The sequence below is a fragment of the Calonectris borealis genome, chromosome 16 (genome assembly GCF_964195595.1).
Source record: "Calonectris borealis chromosome 16, bCalBor7.hap1.2, whole genome shotgun sequence".
NCBI classification, from domain to species: Eukaryota; Metazoa; Chordata; class Aves; order Procellariiformes; family Procellariidae; genus Calonectris; species Calonectris borealis.
Genome location: NC_134327.1, coordinates 12,708,077 through 12,728,851, shown reverse-complemented (window position 1 = coordinate 12,728,851; position 20,775 = coordinate 12,708,077). Strand labels below are relative to the sequence as shown.

At 43.4% G+C, this 20,775-nt stretch overlaps 2 protein-coding genes across 2 annotated transcripts in view; one reads left to right on the top strand and one right to left on the bottom strand.

The window, feature by feature from the left end:
* The window catches only part of EIF3B (eukaryotic translation initiation factor 3 subunit B), a 396,012-nt gene that overhangs the window by 180,585 nt on the left and 194,652 nt on the right, over positions 1–20,775 (bottom strand). The window lies entirely within an intron of this gene.
* TTYH3 (tweety family member 3) overlaps positions 1–20,775 on the top strand; it is a 74,580-nt gene that overhangs the window by 41,015 nt on the left and 12,790 nt on the right. The window contains exons 3-8 of the mRNA XM_075165301.1: positions 7,366–7,477; positions 8,086–8,306; positions 9,106–9,201; positions 11,759–11,831; positions 12,169–12,244; positions 19,947–20,002. Of these exons, the coding sequence (XP_075021402.1) occupies positions 7,366–7,477; positions 8,086–8,306; positions 9,106–9,201; positions 11,759–11,831; positions 12,169–12,244; positions 19,947–20,002 (634 nt within the window). The remainder of the gene's footprint in view (positions 1–7,365; positions 7,478–8,085; positions 8,307–9,105; positions 9,202–11,758; positions 11,832–12,168; positions 12,245–19,946; positions 20,003–20,775) is intronic.

Genomic DNA, 20,775 nt, shown 5'->3' with positions numbered 1-20,775 from the left:
ATGGTCGATGCCTGAAAGGGATCTTCCCTGTTATTTGGCATGATGTGTCCTGTGCGTGCATTTTCATACTTGGTATGCTGTGTCTCTAGTTAGTGAATGTTGGCAGTAATGCCTCTTTCCACTTGTTATATGTATGTTTTAAATATCTGTAATGTATTTTCTTCCTTTCTACCACTTGCTGAACTGCCTAATGGTTTAGGCAATGAAAGGTGAAAAGGAATAGCTAATGTCCCGCTCTTTGATACTTTGCAAATGGTAAATTAAGGACACTGTGTCCTCAGAAGCTTATCACTTAAATAGAATGGATACAGTTGAAATATTTATCAGGTCTAGATGAAGATTTCTTAGAATCTGGTGTCCAAAAAGAATGATTACGTGGGAGAGTAGATTAGGAAGAAAGAGGCACAGGTGATTCTTTTGGGTTTGGAAGTATTGGTATTTGACTGCAGTGGATGTTCAGATTTTGCAGCCTATGTAAGACACTGCTGCATTTCGTTATCTATACTAACATGCCATCTCCAGGGGTTGCTAGTGTCAGCAATGTTTCATGTTATGACTGAGCAATAGAAGCTTTTGGAGGTGAGGTGAAAAGAAGGGTTTCTGAAAAACAAGAATAATTAAGTAATTAGTAGAGAACATGTGCAGAAGAAGTTAAAAGGAGAGAATTTACATTTTTTTCTTTTGTTTTCTGGGTTGATTTTTTTTTTTTAAAGTCAGCACAGATGAGGATCCCATTTCCTAGAAAGTTAATGATGGGGCATCTGAAAGTAGGGACATGTTTGCAAACTTCTGGAAGGAGCCTTGGACTTAGTTTGTTTTGACTTGGGCAGAATGAATACTCTGAGCTCTATGGATGTGTGTCCTGAGATGGAGCACTGCATTTCTTAGCAATTCTAAGCATCATCTACTCTTGTACAAGACTCTAGGTGGTCTTAGTTGCCCCTCTGCAGGGCTGGCAGGTCTGGGAGCAGTCCGCTATTCAGAAAGGAGAGAACAATGAGACGATTGTATTTTGCAGTGTCTTGTGGTTCACTTTTTGTATTAACCTGCTGATAGGTGGTGGATCTGGTATGTGATCTTTTTGGAGGTGAGCATGTTCCTTGAAGGCCAGGCTTAGCTGTTCAAGGGCTAGAATGTGCTACTAATGCATTTGTGTATTTGCTCTTTCAAGGCACGTACTTAAGAGAACAGAAAACCCCTGAAGTACTGGAACAAACACTGCAGAGCAGACAGTATGTTGTGAGTTTAGCAGCTGGGGATGGATTTGCCTGTAGAGACAGGGGCTCAGCGTTGAAGAGGAGAGCTAGCGCACTAGCCAATATTGCCGTCTTCGTAGGGAGCTCTTCTGTGATTTGCTGACTGGAAATAGGTGCCTGGAATGGAAAGGCAAACCAGAGAACAACTTGCAAAGAAGTCTCAGCCTCATTCACTTTTCTTTTTAGTGAACTCAAGAGCTTCAGCTGCATCCATTCCAATCCACTGAAAGTGCTGTGGTCCTAACCTTTTCTTACAGAAGCTTTAGCTGATGCTATTTATGGTTGTGCTGCTGCTACAGGCTCTTGTTAGCTATTGTTATGCAGCATATGTGTCCAAGACAGCTGCTGCAGAGTGTGGTAGTTGTTTGTTTTTAGTTGGAGAAATGGTGAGAAGGAGGTATTCTGCACGTCTCCCAGAGCATGCGTGAGACTATTTAAAGTTGGAAGGTCAGCATATAAATTCTGGTAAATTGGATGCGACTCCCAGTCAAGTCCACAAGCTGGAAAACTGCTTAGGCTTCCTCAAAATCTGAACCATTGGTTCCCATCCTTGGTTAGCATTTGTTTTTGCAAGTATTAAATGCAGGAGTATCCTTAAAACTAAGATCCTACCTGAATCTACAGTGATATTGGATGAATATTTGTCTCGACTTTTTTAAATTAATTTTTAAATTTCCACTCTGAAGTTGGTGTGCTTGAGTGATAGCAGATTGGTGCCACCCATGGTGAGTGAAGGTGCTGTCCAAGTGCTGCCGCTCTCCTGCAAAGCCGAGATCGGTTTTCTGCTCCTCTTATGGCAGCTGGATGTGACGGTGCACTCGAACTGGTGCCTCTTGGCACTCTGTGCTCAGCGTCTGGCTGGGAATGCAGATATGGCTTCTGAAAAGTAAGGAATCTAATCTGTGCTAGCAGGAAGTCCCAGTTAGATACCAGCAGTTAAAGATTAGTCCACTTGATGTATCCTATCCCAGCTGCGTGTTACACAAAACAGAACTGCCAGACTGGCAGATGCTGTAGTGTTTCAGAGTGATGGGGAATAAGGCTATTCTGAATGTCTGTCTGACAGTAGGCTGACCTGGGAGGCAGTTTGCACCATGGTATGCAAGGGGAAAGAAGTAGCTTGGATGCTGAAGCAGCGAGAGGTTCCAAACAGCAGCTGGTCTGGTCCGTCCAAGTACCATGAAGTGAACTATTGTCTTCCTAGCTGAGAACTAGTTAAGTCCGGTTAACTTGTGCTTAGTAAATGCTTATCTAGGTAGTACTTAATGCCAGAGGGCTGTTTGTACTGTGACTTCTGCTGAGTACTATGGGTCACTCTGTATTTCTATATCTATATTTCCTGCTAAGCAAAAGGGAGAATGCTGAGCCGGCAGGAAGACGTAACTGGTTAACAGGAGCTCTCCAACAAAATATCTCTCTAATGAGTCTTTCCAGTTGCTCTAGCCACAAAGCTGCAGGAATGATTTGCCTAGATTATTCCTTGAATATTTAGTTCATTTCTAGTCCTTACCAATTTTGATCGGTTTTTCTGTATGGGGAGTTGTCTTATAAATCATATCATCCACCAGTTAGGTGACCCTAACTCTCCCAGAAGGGATCTCAGCTCCGAAGGTGGGTAGGAAGCTTCATGGAGAGGATAGCTGAAAGAAATGGGTACAAATCAGTGGTGAAAACTTGCTTTCTCAAGTGCCAGTAATAGCACTTTCCCTTGGTGCGAAAGTGTAAGGTGGTAATTAGACAGACAAATTAACATTCCTCCTGAGAACATGAAGTCTAAAAAGGGCTCTCCTTATAAGTTCCTGTAATTAAAGATGACTTGGTGTAGTTAGATTATTCATTTCTAAGGATGTGATGTGAATGGCTAGTGTTCATCTTTTCAGACGAGTGACTGGGTACCCAGAGGGGTTTTCACTGTGTGCACGCGGGTATTACAACGGGAGGATCTCTCCACCAGAAGGCATATATATGCTCTCTATATCAGATGAACGCTCTGCTGTTCATGTATACCTTGCGTAATCCAGAAAACATTTTTTTGCAGGTCGCGTTGCAAGCTAATTTGGAATTACACTTGAATTTTCTTTTCTGGTTCTTTATCAGGGGATGTCCTAAATCCATGTGAATCTTGCATACAAACAACAGGAAAGCTATTGTCCAGACTTGAATTTCTTGAGTCGTGCTGAAAAGTGATACTGAAGTGTATGTACACAACCTGCAGTACTTACAACTCATACTGTTGTATCTGTAGGAATCCACAGAAATCATGGTATGCTGCTCTTCTGTCTCACGTCATATGACTCTTAAGAGCTGGTATAGCATGCTTTCTCTGTCTAGTGTGTTTCTGGGGGTGTGCACCGGTAGCAATAATGTTAATCTCAGGAGTGCAGTGTTTTCTTGACTTAACATAAGTGGGTTTCCTAAAACTTAACAAAATAACTCAATAGCCAAGTGGCTTTTTAAATGCAGTATTGAACAGCAAGAGCAACATTTTAAATGACCCATAAGAGTTTGGTAGATTGGATTTTTTTTTTTTTATTAAAGATCTTTATTCAAAAATATGAGTGAGAAGGAAGGCAAGGGATAGGTGGGGGTGGTGGAAGCGACAGGGGACTGACAAAGGTAGGTTTGGGAGGAAGAACTGAGGATGGGAAGGTGTGGATTCAGGAGGAGAGAGGTGTGCGCGCGCTAGGGAGGGGAGTGCGACAGAAGCCAGAATAGCAGAAGTGGAGATGACTTTCCTATAGAAGCATTGAAAATGCGTTGGAGTGTCTTCCAGAGGGTGCTAGGGTGGAAAAAAGCTGTGTCATTCAGGAATGCTGTTCTTGTATCCACGCTGCGTGACAGAAATGCAGGCTTCCCCATTGGGTGATGATTTTGTCATCCTGTACTGGGAGATGGATCTGCTGTATCTTAGGCTACTGAGCCTCCCGGGGTTTGTGCAAGAAGCCATGTGATTTGTCCTGACCTCAAGGAATTACGCTGTTGGGTTAAGATGAGTTGATCTATTTTTACTTTAAAAGAATGCGCTTAAATAGAAGGAGCCCCTCTGTTTCCCTTTAATCAAATAAAAGGTAGTTAAAAACTAGTGCAAATCCTTAAATCTGCTTTAAACAATAGCAACTTATACCAGTGTGTGTAGGCAGGGATTTGAAACAACTGTTGGATTTAGATGAAGCCAAATGCAAACAGAAAACTAAACAGCAGTGGTTCTCTCCTCTTCCCCCACCGGCAGTTCCCCCACTGCCTGCCCTTCAGCTCTGCCCCTCCTCAGTCACAGCGTGGGTCCGGGCAGCTGCCCCCAGCCTGGACTTCTGGGCTTCAGGGATGGTTTCCTTCCCTCTCTAGCATGATAGAAAGGGGAACTGCCACAAAACTGTACAGCTTGCTCCTAAGAGAAGGAATGGCTGTGTAAGTGGCTCTTGCTAGCACAGGGTATGAATGCAGAGCTGGCTTTTGTTGGGCAGTAATGGAATAATTAATGCTTTATGTGTAGTTTCTAGTGAATGTGTGATATGCATGTCTAGAAGAATTTGTTACTTGAATTAAATGGCTTTTATCCCAATTCCTGTTGCTCTAGTGTTTTCTTTCAGGAGTAGTGACTGTGCCCAGAGGGTTAAAGGCAGCTGAAGCTGTGGTTCGTGCAGGGCTGGATAGGAAACCTGTGAGGATGGCTGCTGGGGATGTGCTGCATCTTTAAGGACAAGATGACTGCTGCTGCTCCAGAGTGCTGTTTCTGAGTCTTTTCCACCAAAACAGTGCTACTGTGCTGGGAATACTGAGAGCCAAGCAAGCAGGTTTTGGGCAGTTACCAAGCCTTTGCTGAAAGAATAGGCTTCTGGTAGCTGTAACAGGCTGAATAAAAATCACTCACCAATTAAAGGGGTCAGATACGCATATTCAATGTCAAGAATGTTCTGGAATTTATTTGTTGTCTATAGTAGAAACAACTGTTAAAAGTTTTCTGCTGCTCAGGAGAGTGAAAGGGTCTGTCTGAATTTGTTTGCTCTGATAAGATAAGGGGAAATTTAAGCCAGAGGTTTGTAATTGCCGTGATGGGATACTGAGTTGCCTTATCCTGGGCATAGCTCTGGATCTGTAATCTCTCTAGTTTAGGGGGAGGGGTGCGTGTGTCTTTTTTATCCCCTCCATCCCCGTGCATCCTTGGCATGTGTTATCAAGCTCTGATAATAGCTGTAACCAGGGAGGAATGCAGAGGGCTTTTCTCTCTTTAATTATCAGCATCATTTGCATTAGGAAAATGTTTGAGGAATGGTGTTCATGAAGAAAGAGGCTGATTTCTTGTATTAACACTAAATATTAAGAGTTACATTCCTGCTGCCTCTCTTTCTGTATATGATGTAGGCTGCCTACTGTCCCTGGAAGACTCTTCAGCTGAGGTTTTTATGGGCCAAGCTCTCTATAATTTATGGAGATTCAGTTGTTGGAAAAAGCATGAGGCTGACACAGATTTTCATAGTGGATCCGCTTCCAGTGCGTGACCTTTGCTTCTATTTCTTGTATGTATGAGGAGAAAGTAGAAATGCAACCAGGTGAACTATATTGTTCTGCTCACTTTCTGAAGTGGATGAGCCCAGGAAAGGAGGGACGGATGCTGCCTTCCTGCAGGAGACGAGAGCAGAAACAGTCATTTGAACTGCAGATTGATGTATCTGCCAGAGCAAATCTGTGCAAGGGTCTGTTATCTAGACAAAGCTCACTCTGCCTGCTCACTCTGCCTTGGGTTCATTTCCCAGCCGGGTGGTGATGGTGGTGAAGAATGTCTAACGTCCTTTAGTGACCCTTCCTGTTAAACAAAGGCACTACGCTTACTTGTTCTGAAAGCTGCTGTTCGGCTTGTTTCCTTCCTCTTTTATTCCTCCTTCAAACGAACTCTGTGAGAGCAGTGCTATAACCCAAGCACAAAGTTGTTGTGAAGAAACTAAATGTTTCATCCAGAATAACTTTAGATTTACACCAAAACCACCACCACCTTCCTTTCCACTACCACAAACACAACCCTGATGTCTTGAGAACCCTCCCAGAAAAGATCCTGGGTGCTCTGAAGCTAAATATGACATGAGAATTTGAGATTTGTATCTTGGTAATGTTTATTTGCCCTGAGTTTAGTTGTGTGACCCTTTCACAAGTTCTTTCCTCCTCTATTATTAGGAAAAATGGGCTTGGGAAGAGGAACTGTGAGTTCCTGCAGTGATGTCTTAATAGAAGAGGTATCGCTGACTTGCATGAGATAGTCTTCTGGTTGCAACTCATTTACAGGATCTTCCTCCTTTAAGTGAGGCTTAAGCTAATATGGTTTACTTCATAATTGGGGCAGACTGATATGTGTGGACAGTTATGGCAAATCAGCTGATAGGTGATAATTTGCTAAGCAGCTGGAGTTGAATTGTGTCTGCAAGCTTGAAATTCACTTGCTTTAAAAATAAATAAGCCTTTTGTCCCAATAAGTTATTAAGCCTTCCTTCCCAGTACTCTAAATCAGTGCGACACAAATGCTTCTAATGGGAAGGTAAATCAAGATAGATGATGTTCATAGATATTTCACTGTGTAGAGAAGAGGGCATGGATAATGTATCTAGAGGAACCACCACCATGGGGAAATAGTCAATGCAAGCTCTCTGTGTCCTGCTTTTAAAAAATGTAACGAAGCAGTCTGTATTTCATGAGTCTCCTGACATAGCAGTGGTAGGTCTTGCAGGAGCCACTGGAGAGCCACTTGGCTGGCTGGATTTCTGGTTGCCCATGGCTAGATCTGAGCTCTCTAACAGATTTTTATTACTGTATCGTAAATGAAACATACATACTGAGAAGGGATGGTCTTCCGCTGTTCATCATATGGATGCTATATAGAGAACTGGTGGATGTTTGGAAAACATGGGCGAATGTTTACAGGTGAATTTTTTTAGTGGTTGCTGAGGAGCATGACTACGCCAGCTACACTTTGTGGAGGCACATGGCTTCCCTTTCTGTGGAAGGTGCTCATGTGACTACGAAGGGTGCTGTAACTATAAGCCATATGTACATATGTAACTATGCGTTACATAGCTTGCCTTTTAGCTTTAACTCTACCCTTCCTTGCTTTCTTTCTCTGCAGTGCTGGAATTGCTGTTGGCTTCTATGGGAATGGAGAGACCAGTGATGGCATTCACCGGCTGACGTACTCGCTACGCCATGCAAACCGCACTGTGGCAGGTGTCCAAGACCGGGTAAGCACTAGGGGAGACACGCTAGCAAATGGGGAATGTGGGACTTGCTCAGCACCTCTTCTCTTGAATCTGGCTGTGCCTGTATCTCTTCCTCTTTTTTGTTAGTCTCTGGGCTTAGAGATGTGCTAAAAATTCCATTAATGGAGTAGTGCTTTCTTCAGCTCTTCTAAAAATATCAAAGCAAACACATCTTGTTAAATGAAGTCTTCTCTTCGCTAGGTTTAAAAACAGCTTCTGATCAGCTCTCTTCCACACCCGGAAGAGGAGGCAGGCCAAAGCAGACAAGTCTCTTAGTAAAATAAATCATTTTAGTACAATCAGTTGTTCTGTGCTACCTCTAATTTCATGGTATCATTCTGAAACCCTGATGGCTGCAACATGTGTACATGTGTTAAAGGCTCAGCTGAGATGCTATCATTGGACTACTTGCAAACAATCTACTTTATAGATGCTTATAAGTTGCTTTTGAAGGGTAAGCATTCTGAGCCTCTTAAGACAGAGGACTGGTAATCTGGAAGCTGTCCATAACTTGCTGGTAAGGATGAATTCTCTTTTACTTCCTTGACTTCCTGTCTTTTTTTTTTTTTTTTTCCTTTGCCATACTATAGGTACTAGATACCGCAATGGCCCTGAACCAAACAGTGGAACCAAACTTGCTCATCCTGGAGGAGATGTTCACGAAGCAGACAGACTACCTGCATGTTATCCAGAAACTGCAAGGTCTCCTGGATGATCTGGTCAGGCAAACAACTGAGATCCCCTTTTGGAAGAATGAAGAGCTGTCTCTGGAGGAGCTGGCAATTCAGATTGACCTCTATGACTGGTACAGGTGTGTAGCATGCTGTAATGTAGTGGTTGTAGCATCTGTTTTGGCCTGTTTTGCAAGAGTGATGTGCGTGTTCTGGGTGGCTGAGCCAAAGACTGTATGTGTTACTGCAGGTGTTCATGGCCCACCCAGCTGATTTGTTTCTTACAGCAAAATTACATTCAGTTTAAATCAAAATGCATGGCAGCAACTTTTTTCTTAACTCTGTTTACCACCAGCTGAAGGGAAACTTATTCTCAATGTACAAAATCTGTAGCTTGTGTTCTAACACTGGGGGAAAAAACAGCCACAGAGATAGCTACCCTTGTGTCCTAATAAGAACACTGTAGTTGTATGACACATTAACTAAATATAGTGGAAAACTGAACTAGTTCCATACGTTAACACCATACCTAACATTCCTTTTTTTTAAACTTCTTCAGGAAAAGATTGCATTCAATGTGTTCCACAAAAGAAAACCTCTATCCACACCTCTATTCCTCTATGTGGAATAACTGAAGTATTTTCTAACAAAAGTCTAGGAAGTTTAAGAAGCTGCAATGCCTGTTCTTCACCTGATGGTGTCCAGTTGTGTTCTCAACAACAGTGTATGCTGGGCATGTTGTGTAAATGCTCTTACTTGCCTCAACTCCAGACCCAGCAAATATCCAGAGCTCTCTGGAGATTAATCATTAGTGGTGGCTTTTACTTGAAGAAAAGAAGGGCTATGTTTTTCCCACAACTCACACTAGTCTCTTGATCTGTGCCTTTTATACACCAGTTTTCCTTTGTGGACTATGTGTTGGGTTTTTTTTTGCTGCAGGTGGCTGGGATACCTGGGCCTGCTCCTGTTCCATGTCCTGATTTGTTTGCTGGTGCTCTTTGGGCTCATTAGAAACTCCAGGGCCATTCTTATGGGGTAAGTCCTGACCCAGGTGCAGTGCATAAAGGAAGGTCAGCTGAATGCAAGTGCCTGCTAGTTTAAACCTCTAGACTCTTGTCAGTTGATTTTGAGGACTTCTGAGACTGAACAGCTTAAATTTGCCTCTCAATATAGAGAGACTTTGTAGAGCGTAGCTCTGTGGGTAGGATTAGGGCTACATGAGAGATGTTCACAGGAAGGTTCTTGAGCTATAAAACGCGATGGTACTGGTGTCCATTGCTTTTGCCTCAAAGATAAGGAACTCATTTGGGGGGTCTGCCTTTCGCTGGGTAGCATTGGTAGCCTCTGCTGGGAGATAGTAAAGTGCACATCCTCCCTTAAATTTACAGGCTTGAAAAATCTCCCTTTATTTCTCTACTGTTGTGAAGGCATTTGTTAATTGATGATAAGCATTGCATGTGTCTACACAACCTGGTAGCGTGCCTTTTGTGTCACGATCTGCTCTTGTTTACCTTTGGCTGTCACACCTGAAGAAATGTTAAACTGAGAACAAGCAATGGTTTGTACAGTTATGAGGAGGAGTCTTGTTACCATGGTACTGCAATATTAATGCATGTCTATTTCTAAAAAGCACTGCAAATGCTGCCATGCTCAGGCCCCATTACAAGAAAAAAATATTCCTCTCCCTATCTTGAAGCTTGGCATATTTGGCAAAGATACCAGTATCATAAACACAGTGACAGTTTGACAACTGATATGGCCAAGAGTTTATCCTGGTACATGGTGATGCCATTAATAATTGGAATGCGTATTCAGATTTATTATTTGCCAGATGACTTCATACCTGGCAGGTTATACAGACAAAAGTCCAAGTGTATGCACAGATGGTAAACCCAGGGTTTAAATTAGAATCTCATTCCCTGTTAGCCAGAAGTTCATATTAAGGCATTCCCCAAAGGGAGCACATGGCATAAAGAAGCAAGTGTATCACAGCCAAGCAAGATGGTGAAATGCCAATTTTAGATCTTTTAGCCAAGCAATCAGTTACTGACCCAGTCATCTTCATTTAAAGTAAAACAACAAATGTGTCTTATTGAACTAACGACCATGCTCAGCTGGAGGCACCAAGCCATGTTGTCCTTATGTCATAAAACCACAGAACCTTGCTGATCCATGGCTGATAATTTTTGCATCCATTTGGAAAAAGCATGATAAAGTCTTCAGCCATCTTATTCCAGAGTGCTGCACATCTTATTCCAGAGTGGTGAAGCTCCATTACTTCTGCAAGATGAGCCACAGATCTATTCGGAGAATGGGGATTACTCAGAATTAAAATAAGTTGGCAAACTGAGGGATAGATCTTTTTTTTTAAAAATGTAGGCCCATAGATTTGTTTTTTTAAAGCTCTAATCTTCAATGAGACAAATGTAGCAGAAAAGAGATATGTCCCTTCCTCAGAGATGCTTGTACTAGGTTTGAATGAAGAATACCTTGGTTATGAACAGGTTTTTGTTTTGTTTTCTTCAGGGGTTGGGCGGGAGGAACCTACTTGTTTCAAAGCCTGAAGGAAAATCATCCCTGAGAGAGCAAGCCAGTGTCCCTTTACTTTGAAGATAGGGATACATAAAATGAAACTGCTTATTAGTCTGCATTCCCATACCTGCGGGAGTTAAGGAGCACTTTTGCCTACATATCTCTAGTCCTCAGACTGACAGCAAAGCTGAAGAGCTAGTGTGCTGGTTGGGGAAGAGCAAAAGCCTTTTCCACCGGTGTGTGCTAGCTGAATGTCACTGAGACCGCTGCTCTGTCATCCCTCTGCCTTGTGTCTGCTTGCGAGCAGACGCTTCCCACTATTTCTGTTGGTAATGAGGTCCAGCTATCAGAACAAAACTTTTAATCTGTGCAGAGATGGACTCACATGGCAGTGGTAGACACCTAAACTGTTGCTCTGAACTGTTTGCCTGCAGGTGACTGTCTCTCTCCTGCGGCTATGTGGGATGCTTAGGTGCTGTTCAGATGCACGCAGCTTGGAACCAAAGTCAGGTGTCCTAACAGGGGCTGAGTGTTCCCTCCCACCGTCTGTAGCCATGCTGTGCTTACACCTGACAACCTCATTTATTCTAGAAACAGGAGGGATTTGTCCAATTTTGGAACAGTATGTTTTTGTGGGTTTTTTTTTTTGACATGGCATATTTTTCTTTTAATATCTTTTGGACTGGGAAAGTAAAGTCGAGAATAGGAATAGTGGAAGTGATGGGATTGTAGCTATCCATCTCTCAATCTGCCTTCCCTACAGCCACCCCTCTGTCCTTGTGCCTTTGGCTTCCCTGCTAGAAGCAGGGTAAGACTTTGCTTCCACCCTCTTCCTTCCCCTGCAGCCCCAGGGCCAGGTAACATGTGAACCAGCTACTGGACATAAACTTCTCTGGTTGCTGCTGTCCACGACATATAAAATGGGTTGGTTTATTGGAAGATGCAGTGGTTGGTAATTTCTTGGTTTTGGTAATTGCTTTGGACTCCAAATAATACATCTTGTGAAAGGATCTGCTTGAAATCAGGGCTTCTACATCTGCCATCTGTCTGTCTCCCACAGGGTGTGCTTGCTTGGGGTGTTTGCCCTGATTGTCAGCTGGGGATCCTTGGGTCTGGAGTTGGCTGTCGCTGTGGTAAGTGGCTCTGATCCAGGTCCCATTCACCCTTTGCTGCAGGTTTATCAGACACGAGATTATTGTTGCGCTGTGCCTGTTTTACAGCACATCTTGTTCTAAGTAGCTGTCCTAGCAATTTGCATCTATGAGAAGTATGAAAAGCTCCTCCTTCCTCCGTGGTGTGAACTAGTACTGCTGTGGTTGTGTAAAGCAGTGCTAGTGGGGATGAGGATGAGAGACTTCAGCATCTGAAACACCCCGATAGTAGAGGCTTCCCTGATGTTAACCTGGCTTAACTGCTCTTTGATACTGGTTCTCTGATATTCCTTTTCCCTTTTGTCTTTCATCTACCTAGGGCTCCAGTGACTTCTGTATTAATCCCGATGCTTATGTCTCCAAAGTGGTTGAAGAGAATGCAGTGCTTAGTGCTGGTAAGTGCTGGGACTGGCTTTGGCACGGGGTACTGCCGCTCCAGCTGTCACATAGGAGCAGGGCAGTGGCTGCGTTTGGAATAGAGGAGCTTGCATACAGTGGGAAAAGCATGTGTGTGTGGAGCTCTGGAAAACCAATGTTCTTCCCAAAGAAGCATTAATACTCTGGTCAGAAGTGCACATGTACACTTTTTTTGTCAGAAGAGCATTAAGAACCTTTCTTTTGTCTTGGCCCTTAGGCGGAAATAACTGGTAAAATGGAACAACAGAAGTTCCTGGATTATTTTGCTCTAAATGTAGCACTCTTGAGTCTTGTTCTCCTCTCTATATGACAGAACTGTGGCAATAGCAGTGTGCAGTTTGAGTTGTAATTTTTAAAACTTGCTTTTGGGTCTATATTCCCAAATCTAGAATACTTATTTTTATATCTGTTCTCAACAAATGTATATAATTTTTTCTCTTAATAGTGGCTATAAATTAGGAGTCTCTTTAAAGCTAATTTAAGGGGTAAATGAGTGGAAACAGCCACAAAGAGAAGTATGAATTTCCCTTTCCATTATAAATGCAGATTTTGACTGCTTTGTTTATCCTGCTCCATTTAAAGCAATAGGCCTGGATCACAGTTGCATCCAGCTGAAGCAGTGATGGATTTTAGGTTTGTTGCTCCTAATTTAGACTGAAGTGGTTAGTGAGATGAGGGGTGCCTCCAATTTGGACCTCCGTGGAGCAAAAGTGGTTCAGAACTGTGGCTTAACAAAAAAAGTGGTTGGGTGCCTGCCAGCAGAGATACCATAAGTGTTAAAAAGCAAAAGCATTTTTTAGGACTGAGTTTGCTGCTTAGATAATAAAATTAACTTTTCTTTTCTCCTACCTTCTCTTCCCCTGATAGTTCCACTAGGTAGTTCTGTGTATGATAAAACACAAATAAGCAATGACACTGATTTGCAAAAAGAGCCTCTTGTGTTTTTCCTGGTTCTTATTTAGTGGAATCAGAATCTATGCCATGTGTACAGAACGTCCAGTGTATGGCTGTGCGCTTAGCCAAATGCTGCCCCTTACTGTGCAGCTGAGAGGGAATTAGGTATGTAGTTATGGCTGAGGATGCAGGGATTGAAAGCAATAAGAAATGTTTGTCTGGAGGCAGAACGTAGCATAAAAGAGCATGTACAGGTTGATATTGCCAGCCTACAGCTTATTTTGGGAATGCCTTATTTATTGATTTCCTGGGAAGGATAGGATAGAGCCAGGCAGCTCAATACAGAAGGATCTTTGTAACAAAGAAATGCAATAAGGGAAGGGAATGAGTGTTTAACACTGCACAAGATGAAAATCCTCTCTTGGCTGTGAAGATGTGGCTTCAGGTACCTAGCTAGCCTCCTAGTTGTTCAAGGAGGCAAACGGGTCAGTGAGGCCAAGGGGAAATTCCTGATGCTAATGCCAGCTGTGCTTGTAATAATTTGGTAACCCAAATCAGCTCTGGAGCATGTTTGGTAACAATTAGATTGACCTTGGGAAACTGAAGAAATGCCCCTTTGTGCATCTCCATTTCAGTTGTCCTTGTCTGCTTGGCTCCTGCAATTTTTTGTTAATCAGTATCACTCATTTGGACGCTAACGGTGAGTGCAGAACTGACATTCCTATCCCTCCTCCTGCTTCCCCCGGCAGGGACAGTCGACTCCCCCGGGTGAAATCAGGCTCTGTTCTGGCAGCACTGTCAGTTGTAACAGTTGTTAAGGCTCCATAAATAACAGTGAATGGGTCTAAGCGAAACGCTGAAGAGGAGGAAGAGCAGGTGTTGTCACAGGCTTGAGTTGGAAGGGTGGCCCCTTCCGTGGGTTGCTGGTGTGTCAGCTCCCTGCTGTTAGGCAGCCGTTGAGCGTTCGTGAGTGCCTTTTCCTTTTTTTTCAGAAGGAAATCAGTCTAAATTCTGAGCCTGCCATCGCACTAGGCAGCTGGTTGGGAGATGATCGAATGTTCTGCCTTCCCATGTGGATTTTCACTGCTGTGTCATAGTTTATGATCAGGAAGCTACAGAAATAGCTCTTGGTCCCCGATGTCGGGACCATCCTGCGCACCTGAGCAGGAAGGAAAACCGCAACGCGAGGACTGCAGTGTGGCACTGCTCAACGACACTTTAATCCCAATAATGGCTCCTTAGAAACATCTTTAAAAGTCTGAAATAAGCATTGGTATCCCTTAATACGCTTGGCTGTAAATTGTAGCAGTTGCTTTGTGATCAGTTGAGCGGCTTATACAGCAAGAGTGAGGAGCTCAAGGAGACAGGGCAGGCAGCTGGGAGCCAGCATCGGTGCTGTCCTCTCAGAGGAAGCTGCCCTGTTTGAAGGCTCCCAGTTCTAGTGCACCCACTCTTCACGCTCTGGTTTGCTGCCTCTGCTTTGTGGGTGATGCTCTCTGACGTTAACAGCAGTATAGACAGATGAGGCAGAAACACTTTAAGATTGCTCTAGCTAGTTTCACCAGAGTGTATCTGACCATGAATTTTTCAGTTCAGAAAAGAGATGACTAAGAGTGTGTGCGTGGATGGAGGGCCTCCGGTAGTCCACAGAAGAAGAATTCTTTGGGAGTTACCATACATGTAGGAATTGCATTTACCTTGGGATTCACTTGAGCTGAAGTTGGACTGAGAGGACGCTTGTGGTTTCAATCTTGCCTAGGTGTCTGCTTTTGGCCAGTGCTGGGGTATGGCATACTGGGCTAGGTGCTGCCATCTATTTTTAAGGATATGAGAATCAACAAGTAATCTTAAGAAACTTTGTAGTGCTGGGCCAATTTTTCCCTTTAATCACTACTTTTAGTTGTTTTTAAATATGATGTGTTGTAATATTCCCAGCCCTATGCTCTGGCATTCAGACTAGGACTGAGTCATCTAGGTTTGCATATTTGCAATGCTTTTTTTGTTGGTGGTGGTTATAGTAGTTTTCACAGAAAAATAACTGTGTTGGATACTGGGCAACTAGTATGTTAATATTCCTGTTTGTGTATTAATTGCTGTTTGCAAATCTAAATAGAATTAATGGAGCTGAGAATAATCTGATTAAGTGCATTATTATTGTCATGTTTTTAGCTGGAGAGGAGATGTCCTTTTTTTGTAGATAAAATGCACTGCATTAAAAAAAGGAGGGGGAATGGGGAGCAAAGAGCCTTAATGCAGGTTTTCTGGAGAAGGAGAGACTTAAATCATTTTGCAGAAGAGGCTGATATATGTGCCTAAATCGCCCAGTATTCATTAATTGAGATAAAGCCAATGGAGTTGAACGGTGGCTGTATAATCAGCTCCTGCTGCTAGTAAAAAGACTTGGTGCAGCCAAGATGTTTATTTTCAAAGCAGGAGGCCATTTTCTAGTCTCATTCGTTTTCATTGATATTATGTTATTATCAGATGACTTATTGCATAAAATTAAATAAAAAGGCACAATCTGTCTAAACAACAGGAAGAGCTTTCTCCAGATTCTTGCACTGGAAATCTGCATGGTGAGCAGCCACTCGCTTCATCTGAAGGAACTGTAAACCTCAGGGGATGGATAATGGAGCCTTCTGCCTCCGGTCCAGCCAGGTTGGTCAGGCTGGACGCTGAGACTTAGCTGCTCAGATACAAGCAGCAGGAGTTCTTGTCGCGCACAGCCTCCTAATTGGCCTCTCACTGATTCAGTCTCATCTTAGAAGCCCAGATCTGAATTAACCAGAGGACTGACACCACCACCACCAGAAGTAAGGTCAGGACAAAACCTCACATGGGGCATGTGGTGGTTAAACAGTTATTACTTGGGCTCAGCGGGCAGTGCAGAAAAGAGTTTGCCCGAAGAAGCAGTCTCGAGAATCTTGCTGAGCTGATGTCGGTGTGGAGAAGCTGTGTTTTGCTGTGTGGTTTTGTTGGACTCGCTGATTAGCAGAAAGCTTTGAGTGGAGGGCATGTGGGATGGCTACGAGCGCATTGCTGAGGGCTCGCGGTGACTGATTTCACCAGTACAAGAGTGGCATGTAGGAGAGAAATATAAATGTTATGCAGATACTTCCCTTTGCTGCAGAGTGTTGCCTTAGGGAAACAAACTCCTGGTGGAGAACATGTTACCTGGGCAAGAAAATCTGGCCAGAAGAGTCTCCTTCCTTTGACGTCACAGGCGATATATTTCAACTTTCTCTGCCTCTGTGGGTTCAATCATCAGTTCATCTGGGTGTGTTTGTAAAATGCAAGCTGCTTAGAGCATGCTCAAGTAGAGATGATGAAGGGCTAGGAAAAGCTGTTCTAGGTGTGGGATTTTTTTTTTTAACTAGGATCTTTTTTTCTGATTGCTTGTTACCCTACAGACCTTCTCGCTGCCTTTTGGCGGGTGCATAATGCCGTTTTTGCATTTTGGCTGGGCTTTGAAGTGAATAGTAAGTCTCCATGGTTGCAGAAGCAATAAGTAGTTCTAGCAGCTGAAGCTGTCTTTAGTAGGCAGTTCTACTTCCCTTTCTAGGAAAAACAGACTTTGCAAAAATAAAGCATTTTGGGTAGTTCCCTTCCTTGCCTTCTGCTCCCACACTGCCTGTGCACCAAGAGAGTGGTTCAGGAGGATTGCTGCTAGCAACAGCAGGCATAGGCAGCTTCAAATGTGACCCTGCCTAACCCTTCTCCTATAAACTAGATCGCCTAAAGGCCAGCTTCAAAAATCAGATCCAACCTTCAGGAATTTTCCTTGAGAGGAAAATTCATCGGAAAGATAATTATAGAAAGAAATTGCCTGGAGCTGTTAGAGTGCAAATGATGGGTTAGTATAGCTGTTTTCTGGACAGAAATTTGAGGTTTGGTGTTATACTGGATAGCCTCCAGCAGGTTTAAAACTGGTGAAGGTGCCTCCTGCTCTTTCCCAGTCTGGTGGTATGGAGGCAGGGGTCATGCTCCTCTTAATTTCCAGGCTTTGCAGCACAAGATCACTTTAAAACAGCTTCACTGCTGTAGCTTTAAAGTACCACAGCTATTAGCACACTGGGTTCAGTGCAGGGGAAAGCTGCTCCTGCTGGCTTTGCCATTTTGGAAAGCACGTTTTATGTACTGTGTCACACTTGTCAGCTGCAAAGCCCGTGCTACCAGAGCAAGCCTTGTTGATCCTGCCTTCCAGGGTGAAGCAAGGGAAGCACTTAATTCACTGTACTGCTTTTTGCTTCACTTGTAACCAGCAATCTTTATCCTGGGCTTACAAGCTGCAAATTGTGATGATATCAGGAACTCTCATCTGTAATCTGCCCAGATTGATGATCCAGAAGGCCCTGAAGAAACATTTCTGGAGCTATGTATTAGTGGTATGTCATGCAACTTAATGCACCTACAAAGGCAGTGTAAACTTGATACCACTGCGGGAGCCTAAGAGAAGCTTTTAGTGGTTTGTTGTTTTAAAATAAATAGGTGACAAGATCACAGCTCCTTTAGGTCACCGGGTGTGATGCTGTGGATTGCTGTTGCTATGCTGTTCTCTCAGCACAGGTGTGTTTTAATCTATTTTTCCGTAGCCATTGAGTGTGATTTATGAGCCTGGGAGGAGCAGTCCTTTCCTTGGCTCAGTAGTTGTGGACAGTCGTTTGTGCGATCTGCCCGAAGTGAGGCACACAAAGCAGTTCTTGCTGCCCTCCTATCTGCCCAGATTTTGCTAATTGCTGTTTAGAGGCTTGGCTGGGGAGATGTAAGTCACCCCAGAGAAAGAGTTGGGGGGGGGGAGATGGAGCAGCTGGCAGAAGCTGCCCCGAAGTAGCCTAATGAATTATAAATAACAGCTGTCAGGCTGCATTGCCAGTGTGCGGGAGCTGACAGTCTGTGTTGTACCACTTGGTCTCCAGTGTGTTGGCTTGCCGAAAGGTGCATTCAATATTTATGGGAAGCACGGCAGAGTCAGGATACAGTCAGGTCTGCTTCCTTCACAGCTCCGCTCGCTTGTGGTTGTGCGTTTTACCGATTTCTGAGTTGGGATTGATTAGAATACCTTTGCAGTCTGGAATATGCGTGACTTAAAGTCGCAGACAGAAGATAAAAGGAACGGAGAAATGGATGCTAGGGGGGAGGGAAATGCAGAGTATATGTGTCTTTTGGGGCTTTTGTCGTCTTTACTGAGCCAACTTCACCCTTGATTTTGCTGAGCTGATGCACTCCCATTCGTCTGAAGAGGAACCGTAAACGTTTGAGAAATAATCTAAAGGTATTTGGATGGTCAAGTCTTTCAGAGCTCCCTCCCTCGATAGCATTATTGAGAATGGCAGGGGAAGGCCTGGTATTTGTAACCTGTGTGTGCTGGCAGTTGGTGTAGTATTATGGAGGGCTCATGAGGGCACCAGGCTGGTTTCGTACACATCTGAATAAGGAGAAATAAAACTGTGTCTTCAAGGCTGGAAAAGGGTGATGCTGCTAGCAGAGCACTATAACAGTCTTATCTGGAAGTTTATGAGTACATCTTCACTCTACTGCGATTACTGATAGAGCTACTCAGTATTAAGACTAACTTTTGGGATGTTACCAGCAAATGATCTGAGATCCCTGATAGGTGACGTGGTGCTGGTATCCTAACACATAGTAAGAGCTTTCTTTCCTGATCAAGTCTGCAGTATTGACTCAATACCAAAAATAACTTTTTTTGCGTAAGTCAAAAGAAGGATGCAAAACAAATGATGTACACTCTTTTAGTTAAAGTCTAATTAAAGCATCTAATTAAAATCTAATTGTGTGCAAGTGACATCCATCAGAAAACAGAAAACTATTTACTTGTTCATCCCTAGTACATGTCAGAAAGACAAGAACTTGTTGTTTTCCATCCATTTCCTTACTTGCTTTCAAAGTGATACCATTTTTAGGGAGTATTACTGAAAGTTATGATTTTGTTGAATGAAGAGGGCTTTCTTATGTTCTTCTACAGAACACTGCCTAAAACCAGTCTCTCCTTGAATGTGATAGAAGAATCCCCAGTTGTGAAGGGGTCTTTTTTTCTTTTTTTTTTTTTTTCCCCCCAACACTTGAACTTGTACACTTAGGAAGCGGTACATTCAGCTTTCTGTAGTAGCATAGGGATGTTTATTTGCATGTCTTTGGCCCAATGGTGTGCTTCCACAGGTATTTTTGATAGCAGCCTGTATTGTATCACCACTACTACCTCTCCTGTGCTAATGTTTTGTGGCTGGTGAACTGAATTGGCTGAAAGTTGAGTTGTCTCTTTGCTACGTACCCTAGGCAGCAGTCTACCTCTCGTTGCTTCCAGTGACCGTAGAATGGTATTCTGGCGCTTGGAAGCTGCAGAAATTAAACATCCAGTTGTACGACTTAAAGGCTAATGTCTTGTCTTACGGTTATACTGTGGATAGTGCTGACATCTGAATAAGTTTTTCGATGGTTCACCTAACTATGTAAGTGGGGCAGCCCTGTGCCTTTCACTGTTTAAAAAACAAAACAAAACAAAAACCCCAAAAAACCAAAAACAAAACAAAAAACCCCCATCAAAACAACCAAATCTTTCTTTTCTCCCCAAAGGCAGGTTACATCCCTTTCTCTAGTGCCATCCATGCACTGCACTCCTACACGGAGACAGGGAAGTATTTCCATTTATATTGCATTTTCATTTTGGGTGTTGCTTTCAGAACTTAACACCTCCCTTGTGGCAGTCATAAAATACTGCAAAGCTGGAACAATGTATCTAGCATGACATTTTTTTCTTTTGCCTTGTAGATACTCTCCGCTATTACATTACCTGTAGTGCTGGATACCCCAACCCTTTCCAGCAGGTGAGTGTAAGCATCCTAGCTCCCTTCACCCCTTCTCAGCATCCTGCGGGCTATAGGTTAAAGGCTTTTGATGCCAGCATGCAGCAAGTTGCAGGGTGTTAGCTTTAGAGCACTCTGCCTGTTGGTAAAGCTTTGGTAGCTTCTTTCCAGCTGTGCAAGAGGTGGCACTGTGATTTAGTGAGCAGCTTTTTCCACCTTCATCAGTACCTGCATAGCATCAGGTCCAGGATGCCCTCTCAGAGGGGCCCACGTGTGATGTGGTGAGGACCATGGCTTTGTTTGTGGTACCTCTGTTTACATGGCACTCTTCTAAGGGCAGCAACATGGAGATGGAGCACCCACAATTAATGCCAGGGTGGGAAACTACATACTTCCTACTTTGAATCTCTTCTTGCAGGTTCTTTTCAGTTAAACAGTGGCAACACTTCACTCCCAAAATGCAGCCACTTCTGTGGGTGAGGGAGTGATTCTCACATACGCCTCTTAAATCCTTTGGATGTTGAAGGGTTTGTATCCTGAAGTATAAATGTGAGTCACTATTCTTTTGTGTGGGGGCTGAGGAACAGCACCTGGGCCCATCCCAAACTTTGTCTTATGTATCAGAGGCCAGAATGAACCTACACCACCCACCATTTGGCAGACACCAGCTGCTTCACCATTTATATTTAGGATTTTTTAAGTCTTGTCTTCCTCTGTTTTAAAGGGTGGGGTAAGAACACTTCAAGCTGTGGTATGATGCGGCATTGCCATCTGTTGCATTTCTGGTTGCTCAG